Source organism: Jaculus jaculus, unplaced genomic scaffold (assembly GCF_020740685.1).
Source record: "Jaculus jaculus isolate mJacJac1 unplaced genomic scaffold, mJacJac1.mat.Y.cur mat_scaffold_74_1_287302_arrow_ctg1, whole genome shotgun sequence".
Taxonomy (NCBI): Eukaryota; Metazoa; Chordata; class Mammalia; order Rodentia; family Dipodidae; genus Jaculus; species Jaculus jaculus.
This window is the reverse complement of record NW_025423509.1, coordinates 145,696-155,105: the sequence shown is the minus strand read 5'-3', so window position 1 is coordinate 155,105 and position 9,410 is coordinate 145,696. Positions and strand designations below refer to the sequence as shown.

The 9,410-nt window shown below is 42.8% G+C and overlaps 1 protein-coding gene across 1 annotated transcript; it reads right to left on the bottom strand.

The window, feature by feature from the left end:
• Positions 1-7,809: 7,809 nt before the first annotated feature.
• LOC101610997 (adrenocorticotropic hormone receptor) lies at positions 7,810-8,700 on the bottom strand. Its single transcript, XM_004656821.2, has one exon. It carries the CDS (start codon positions 8,698-8,700, stop codon positions 7,810-7,812), a length of 891 nt encoding a protein of 296 aa, XP_004656878.2.
• Positions 8,701-9,410: the final 710 nt, after the last annotated feature.

Genomic DNA, 9,410 nt, shown 5'->3' with positions numbered 1-9,410 from the left:
AGCCATCCTCTTACTTCAGCTTTTCAAGTGCTGGAATGAAAGTCATGAGCTACCATGTCCAGCTATTTTATAAATTTTATTTCTTCAAGTGTGTGTGTGTAGGTGTGGATGGTACTGTGTGTGTGTGTGTGTGTGTGTGTGTGTGTGTATGCATGTGCCATGGTGTGAGTGTGGAGGTCTGAGGACAACTTTGAGGTGTTTTTCCTCTCTTTCCACCTTCAAGTCAAATCTGCATCTCTTGTTGTTTTGACACTGTCTACACTAGGGTTTCCAGATTCTCCTGGCTCTGTCTCCCATTGCCACAGACACATTGAGATCACAGATGCATGTGCCACTTTGTGTTTAGCCTTTACATGGGTACTGGAGAATTGAATCAGACAAGCAGGCTTGAAAGCAAGCACCTTTAACTGCTGGCCATCTTCCTAGCCCCTCTATAATTATTGTCTCTATCATTTCCATATATCTCTCAAGAAAATGTTACATCTGTTTTTTTTCTGTAGACAATCATGTATATCCTAAATTAAAGAAAGTTGATTTTTTTTTTTTTTCGAGGTAGGGTCTCACTCTAGCTCAAACTGACCTGGAATTCACTATAGTGTCTCAGGGTGGCCTCGAACTCACGGCGATCCTCCTACCTCTGCCTCCCAAGTGCTGGGATTAAAGGCATGCGCCACCACGCCCGGCAGAAAGTTGATTTTTAACAGAAATTTTATGTGTGTGTGTGTGTGTGAGAGAGAGAGAGAGAGAAAGAGAGAGAGAGAGAGAGAGAGAGAGAGAGAGAGAGAAAGAATTGGTGTTCCAGGGCCTCCAGCCACTACAATTGAACTTCAGACCTGTGTGCCACCTTGTGAACATGAGTGACTTTGTGCCCATGCAGTGTTCTGTGCATCTGGCTTACATGGTTTCTAGTGAGTTGAACCCAGGTCCTTAGGCCTTAACTACTAAATTCCAATGTCATTCTTCACAAAAATAGGAAAAAATCTTAAAATTCATATATAAGAACTTAAATAGCCAAAACCACTCTGAGCAACAAGAATAAAACTGAAGGTATCGCTCTTTCTGACATCTAGCTATACTACAGAGATATAGAAACCGAGACAACATGACACTGTCACCAAAGCAGACATGTTGACCAATGGAACAGAATAGTGGAACCAGATTCAAATTCACACAGATACAGACATCTGATTTTTTTTTTCTTTTTTAGAGAGACAGACAGAAAGAGAGAATTGGTGTGCCAGAGCCTCAGCCACTGAACTCGAACTGCAGACGCTTGCTCCATCTAGTGGGCATGTGTGCCTTACACCTGCCTCACCTTTGTGCATCTGGTCAATGTGGGGTCTGTAGAGTCAAACGTGGGTCCTTAGACTTCGCAGGAGAGCACCTTAACTGGTAAGCTATCTTTCCAGACCCAGACAGCTGATATTTGAGAAAGATGCCAAAAACCTTCTTGGACAAAAGACAGCTTCTTCAAAAGATGATGCTGGCTAAATTTACACGCACAAGGGGGTGCACGCATCTGGAGTTCGTTTGCAGAGGCTGGAAGCCCTGGCACGCCCATTCTCTCTCCCTCTCCCTCTATCTGTCTTTCTCTCTGTGTGTGTCACTCTCAAATAAATAAAAAAAAAATTAAAAAAAAAAGATGATGCTGGCTAAATTTAATATCCTTATGTAGAAGAATGAAATTAGATCTCTATCTCTCACCCTGTGTGAAAATCAACTCATAATGGATCGAAGACCTTAATGTCATACCTGAAATTCTGAAACCAATAGAGAAAAATAAACAGGGAAAACACTACAAGATATTGGCATAGGTGACAATTCTCTCAGTAGGACCCAAGTTGTTCAGGAAATAATACCAACAGTTGACAAGTTGGGTTTCATGAAATTAAAAGGCTTCTGCATAGCAGAGAAACAACTGAGTAAAGAGACATCCATCCGAGAGAGAGAGAGAGAGAGAGAGAGAGAGAGAGAGAGAGAGAGAGAGAGAGAGAATCTTTCTCATCTGACAGAGGATTAATATAAAAATATATTTTAAAAACCTCAAAGACATTAAATTAGGTTTGGAGAGATGGACAGCTGTTAAAGACACTTTCTTGCAGAGACTGATGGCCCAGGCTTGATTCCCTAGTACCCATGTGAAGCCACATGCACAAAGTGCTTCATGTGTCTGGAGGCCCCTGCTTCTCAAGTAAATAAGTATTACTCATGCAAACTCAGAATTCACACAAACACAGAAAGACAAGCGCTGCACATTCTCACTCATCTGTGGTTCCTAGCCTTGAACAGCTTAGGATGCTAGCATACCTGACAAGCAAATTGAGGGCCAGAAGATAGGGATGGAAGAATGAGAGGTAGGTGGATGGGAGGTTGGGAGGAAATAATCACAAAACTACACCCAAAATGAACTAGTTCCATAGAAACCTTTCTGCTTGATACTAAACCAAAAGACGTAACCCTCTATAGGAGTATGGAAGATCATTTGTAAGAAGGGTCCTGGAGAGGGTGGGATGAAGTCTAACCTTAAAACATCTGGCTCTGGCCTATAACCCCCAGTACCAGAAATCTGTTGCTACTCACATTGAGTTCCTGATCAGTAGACCTGTGATGTCCCCAAAACAAGACAGGCTTCTGTCAAAGCACTTGATTACCTGCATGAGGTAAAAGGCAATGTCTTATTGCTGAAGACACCACATGCTGCTGACACAGAACACCAAAAGACCATATGGAATCCAGAAGGGAGCCGGTCTCCAGATTGTTAGCTTGTTTAGTGCTAGAAAGCACTACATGAGCTACTGGGGGCAAGTGACAACAGTATTGTGGGCAAGCAGGGGTCACAGCAATTTGAAAGCAACCAGCCTGACAAGACGTACACACCTGCGCAGTGGTGGCACACAGCCTTGGTAGGTAACCAATTGCTTTCTGACTGGCACTTCCACTAACCTTTGGCCAAAAAAGGGGTTCCACCCATCAAAACTTCTCTAAATTAACAATGTTTATCCCACTTAACCTATGCTGACTTTATCCTCTGTTGGAGAATTTGCTCCTCTTTTACAGAAGGTATGGAGACCTGAGGAGATAAACCTTAATCTCTAGGCCATCTTTCCAGCCCTGAAATATATTTTTTAACAAAGAAATCAAAAAGGAAGGAAGGCTGAAGCAAATTACAGATATCCTATCCTGTGCCTCTTCATTCTCCTGAGAAGCCCGTGTGGCACGATCTCCAGGGCCCGTCTCTGAGCGCAAGGAGACGCTGCCTCATCCTCCAGCCCCTTCCTACCTTCTTGAGGGCCATGTAGAAACTGGGATAGGCTTCCAGGCAAGATCACCAACAAAACTAAGCACATATTTTTAGCATCCATAAAAGTTTTTTTTTTTTTTTTTTTAATCTAGAAATTTGATGAAACCATTGAAGGGGAAATCCTAGGGCTTCTTACCTTTTTGTGCAAAAATCTTCCATTTGATACCATTTTCTTTTTTTTTGAATTTTTATTACCATTTTCCATGATTATAAAAAAATATCCCATGGTAATTCCCTTCCTCTTCCCCCCACTTTCCCCTTTGAAATTCCATTCTCCATCATATTACCTCCCCATCACAAACCATTTTCATTTTGAGTTATGTAGGGAAGGAGATTAGAAGTTTTTCATTAATCATAAGTACTAACAACCTGGCTCCGATTTCAGCTGATTACCTAAAGGTGAAGATGCCTATGAATTAGCACTTGAATTTTATTTTTATTTCATACACTGTGTGTGCGCAGTGTGTATGTGTGTGTATACGTGTGTGTGTAGTATAGGTGTATGGTGTGGTGTATGTGATGTGTGTGATGAGTGGTGTCCTTTTTATTTCATACACTGTATGTGTGTGTGTGTGTACTGTGTGCATGTGTATAGTGTGTGGGTGTAATTGTGTGTATGTGTGTGTAGTGTGTGTGTCATGTATGTCTATGGTATGGCATATGTGGTATGTGTGATGAGTGGTGTATGCATATGTGTAGGCGGATATGCTTGTCCTGTGTGGACACATGCAGAGCTTTGAGTGTCCTTCTCATTGTCCATCCTTATGTTTTCTCCCTGAGCTGAGTCTCTTCCTCAACCCAGAGCTTCCATCCATTATGGAGATCCTGCAATACTCTTGTCTCTGCTCTGAGTGGATTGGAGTTGCAGATGTGTGTGGGTGGTTATATCCGGATTTTTATCTGGGTCCCGGGGAGTTGAACTTGGGCCCAAGAAACCTTCATACTTGATCAGGAAGAGCTCTTAACTACTGAGCCATCTCCTGACCTTATTTCATCCACTTGTCTGCCGGTCTACTTTGTTTCCGAGACCAGTCATGTGTGGGCGACAGCACATGAGACAGGGGCAGTTAAGCCTTAGGGAAGGTATAGTTCTCCAAGGAGCAGGTTGGACCCCTCAGTAATGGGGGTTCAATCTCATCGTTTGTTTCTAAGCCTCCTAGAATAGTAGGGAATCAGAGAAAAGCTACTTTTTATTGGGACCACTGAATTTAATTGCAGAAAAGGGTACTGGACAATATTGTTTCAAGTGTAGCAATGACACTTTAAAAAATTAAATAAGCATACACAGTATCATATATACTGGAAGAATGAAATTGATTTGGTGGATGGGAAAGACAACGTGAGGACTTCCATGGTACCGAGGAAGATGCCCTGTGAGCTTCCTCCCAACATGTGGCATAGCCGTGTGGAAACACCCAAACTCTCCTCCCTGAATTCTGCATCTTTTCCCTCTATTTTTCAGGCTGTATCCATCCCACATCTAATATCAAACTATCACCAAGTTGTCGGCCCTGTTTGTGGCTTCTTGTCACAGCAGGTCATGGAAAACTCCGCTGAAGTGCAGGACTGCTAGCTGACATGTGGATAGCCACCTTGGACATAGCCATGGTTTTTCTTGCCAGGTGGTAGGACAGGGTGAGATAGTTGGTTGAGCATGCTGCCAGACACCAACACCACAGTTGTTCCTTAGCTGTTGAACACATTAGCTTTTGAAAAAGGCCAGGTTCACTCCAGCTGGCCGTGCCCCAGCCTTGTCTAGCTTAGCATGTGAACCCTTTCCCCCACCTTGGACATAGCCCCTTCTATCTTGCTGCTTCTCAGGACACGGTTGTATCTCTTTGTCCCTAATAAAGCACTTTATTGTTTTTGCCATCCCGAATCGGTCTGCATCCTTCTCTTGACACCTTCCTGCTTTAGTAGTTCTTATATGACAGAACTGGAGTTGTGAAACAAGGGATAAAGCATTGCCTCTTCCAGAACACCCCTCCCCTCACTGTAGATCTCAGCCAATGGAGAAGACTTCATTTTATTCATACCTGTTGCAGTCAGGTTCGCATTGCTGGTAGAAATCACCTGTCCAAGAGTAACTTGTGGGGATAAAGGTTTGTTTTGGCTTACAGGGTCGAGGGAGAATCTCCATGATGGCAGGGAAAATGATGGCATGAGAAGAGGGTGGACATCAACCCCTGGCCAACATAAGGTGGACAATAACAACAGGAGAGTGTGCCAGGCACTAGCAAGGGGACACTGGCTATAACACCCATAAGTCCACCCCCACCAATACATTGCCTCCAGGAGGTGTTAATTCCCAAATCTCCATCATCTGGGAGCCTAGCATTCAGAGCACCTAAGTTTATGGGGACACGTGAATCACACTACCACACCACCTCTCATCATTCGTCCCATTCTCTCCTGCAATAAGGACTCGCCATCCCAATCTCCTGCTTCGTAAGCTTTGCCTTTAGTTATTAAGCAGTCAATTTGAAAGTGCATTTCTCTTCTTCTTATTGAAAAGTTCATTTTTCAATATCTGACATATTTTCTGTTACTGTTGGTACAGTAAAAATTTTCCAGTGAATAGATTTGCTCTTGTCTACAAAGGAGGTAGGTTTTTTCCCACTAGATCCTTGGCTTGGGACTTGAGTAAAAGACTGTCCTTGAAATATCTTAAGTTTTATTTTCCCATATTATAAAATATTATATTCTTTCTCTCTCTGTGCCCCCTCTCTTATATTCTCTCTTCCTCTCTTCCTTTCTCTTTCTTTCTTTCTTTCTTCCTTCCTCCCTTCTTTCCTTCCTTTCTTTCTTTCTCTCTGTTTCTTTCTCTCTCTCAATTTTTTAAAAAATTATTATTTATTTATTTGACAGAGAAAGGGGGGAGAGAGGGGAATAGGTGCGCCAGCGCCTCCAGCCACTGCAAACAAACTCCAGATGTGTGCACCCCCTTGTGCATCTGGTTAATGTGGGTCCTGGGGAATTGAACCTTGGTCCTTTGGCTTTGCAGGCAGATGCCTTCACCGCTAAGCCAATTTCCAGCCCTGTTTCTCTATTTTTAAAAAATATATACTTTATTTATTTATTTGAGAGAAAGAGGCAGAGAGAGAGAATGGGCACACTAGAGCCTCCAGCCACTGCAAAGGAACTGCAGATGCATGTGCCCTCTTGTGCATCTGGCTTAAGTGGGTCTTGGAGAATCAAATCTGGATCCTTTGGCTTTGCATGCAAACGCCTTAACCACTAAGCCATCTCTTCAGCACCTCCTTTTCCTTCTCTCTATCTCTCTCCACTCCTCCCTTCTTGTTCCATGAACTATATTTTGAAGGCTTTTCTTCTTCATTTAGAACAACACACAAAGATTGGCCATACCTTCTTTTAATAGTTTCCCTCTAACAAACACACAAGTGTGTGTGTGTGTGTGTGTGTGTGTGTGTATAATACATATTCTTGTGTAGGAACTCAACAAATTAAACCTTTATTGCCTTCCTTGAAATTCATATTTCTAGACAATCAGGAAATTGAAATAAAAACATTATAAGGCTAATGAGACTCTGAGACAGTAAAGATGGCTCACAGTGAAGGTTTATCTCCTATTATGTGACAGTTGCCATTTTCTACTGAGCTGCCAGAAAGACCAGGCAGACAGGGGAGTAGGGGAGAGGGCAAGGACTTTTGCACGGAATTCACAGACAATTTAGCTATAGTAATTGCTTAGCATACTTAACTCATAAAGGCCCTACAGTTACTACATTGAGTCAATTACTATTATGGTTTATCTAAGTGGCTCCCAGAAGACCCACATTTAAGGTTTGGCCATTAGCTTGCTACTATTTGAAGTGGGGAAGCCTTTACGGGTAGATCTTAATGGGAAATCTCAGCTAGCTCATTAGAGATTTCCCTAAAAGACTACAAGACACTTGTCTTTCTCAGGTTCCTGGCTGCCAGCCAAGAGGAGGGCAGCCACTCGGTCCTGCTCTGCCATCCCGTGCTTCCTCACCACAAGTCCAAGCCACATGGGCTGAGAGCTCCGAATCTGAGTCAGAATAAGTCTTTCCTCTTTGCAAGTTGATTAAACTCAGGTGTTGTTCTTTTTCATAACAACGGAAAGCTGACCTGCACACTTTATCTAGTCCTCTAACATCTAGAGTTTGGTTGTCATGGCTTCAGGCTTAGAAAAGCATCCCAGGAAAGTGTTGCGGGATACCCGTAGAATAATAATTTTTATTTTGTCTAAAGCCCTCAGATTTGTGCTGTGGTGTACATTTCATATCCTATCCTTTTTAACACATTATTTTATCTTTCTAGTTATGAATTTATAAAATTTTTACTTACTGAAAACCTGTTCACGAAGAAGCAAGTGATAGTTAACACTGGTTAGTGGCATCACCCTCACATCCACTACGGAAGGCAAGAACAGCTAAGAGGATGAGTATTTGCAAGAATGTTATGTTATCCAGCCTTTTTGATAGTATCATCTTTGAGGGCCCTTAAGCCAGGAATCAGAAACTCTACTAGTGCCTGTTGCAAAAGAGCATCTTTCTGAACGCACCCCTGAGCTCTGGGCTCCGAAAGGCATATATAAATGGGTCGATGACCGCGTTACACATGATCAACATGCCGTTTACCTGGAATAGAGACATGTAGCAAGTGCAGTAAGGGTTATTGGGGCAGAAGGTCATTAAGAGGACATGGAGAAGAAAGGGGGCCCAACAAAAAATGAAGACTCCAAGAAGGATGGTCAGGGTAATGGCTCCTTTCATGTTGGCTCGAGACAGGGTAGAGATCTTCCTAGCATGGGAGCGGGCCAGTAAGAACATGTGAATGTAGAGGCACAGGATGAAGATCAACATCAGAGGGAAGAGCGATGTGAAGGCGAGCACCGTGGGGACATGGTGGGAGAAGATGACCACGGCAATGCCACTCCCCGTGCAGAAGGTCCAGATAAGCGTCAGGGTGATGATGGCGCGGCGCATGGTCACAATGGTGTGGTACTGCAGGGCATGGAAGATGGTTATGTAACGGTCAGCGGCAATCACAGACAGGCTGAAGACGGAGCCTAGCAAAGACAGGATGAACATGGAGTCGATAATGTCATCTGCTGTGGTTTCAAAGTGGCCACGGGGCTTGAGGTAACCCATGTTTCTGAACATAATCAGGACATTCTCCACGATCTTATACAGGCTGCCCAGCATGTCAGAAATGGCCAAACTGCAGATGAAAAAGTACACGGGAGACTGGAGATTCTTGTTCTTAATCACAGCCAGGAGCACAATCAAGTTCTCCAGAACTCCGACAATGGAGATTGTGAAAAATATTTCTTCCGGCAAAACCACCCGTGGACAATCTGAATTGTTTCTCTGTGTGTCGTTGATGACTTCATATGGATCTATAATGTGCTTCATTTTTCCAGCTCGGGATCAAGATGGGATGTTACTTGGACTTGACAGAAATTGTGATTGCTTCGTCAGGATGTTTTCCTCAGTGCCTAGATCTAAGATGAAAAGAGAATATATAAAAATATGTATCACAAAGGACCCCAAAATAATAACCAGTTGTATTAGCTTTAACAAAACTATATCCTTCATGAAATATAATTGTGTGATAATTTAAAAAACTTTTTAGGGCTGAAGCGATGGATTATCAGTTAAGGTGCTTGCCTGCAAAGCCAAAAGACCCAGGTTCGATTCCTCAGGACCCACATAAGTCAGATGCACAAGGTAGCACATGTGTCTGGAGTTTGTTTGCAGAGGCTAGAGGCCCTGGTGTGCTCATTCTCTCTCAACCTTTCTTTCTCTCTTTCTGCCTTTTTCCTCTCTAAAGAAATAAAGAATAAAAAAAATGAAATATGATGGTCTTATGTAGGTAGTGTCAGGCTGTGTGAAGTCATGGATATCCAGGCCATTTTGTGTCCAGAGGAACACATTGTAAGGAGTCCTACCCTAACAGGAGGAAAAGATCATGACATCATAATAAAAGAAAGACTGATTGAGAGGGGGAGGGGATATGATGGAAAGTGGAGTTTCAAAAGGGAAAGTGGGGGGATACAATGAGATATTGTTTATAATCATGGAAGTTGTCAATAAAAATACATAAATAAATAAAATTAAATATG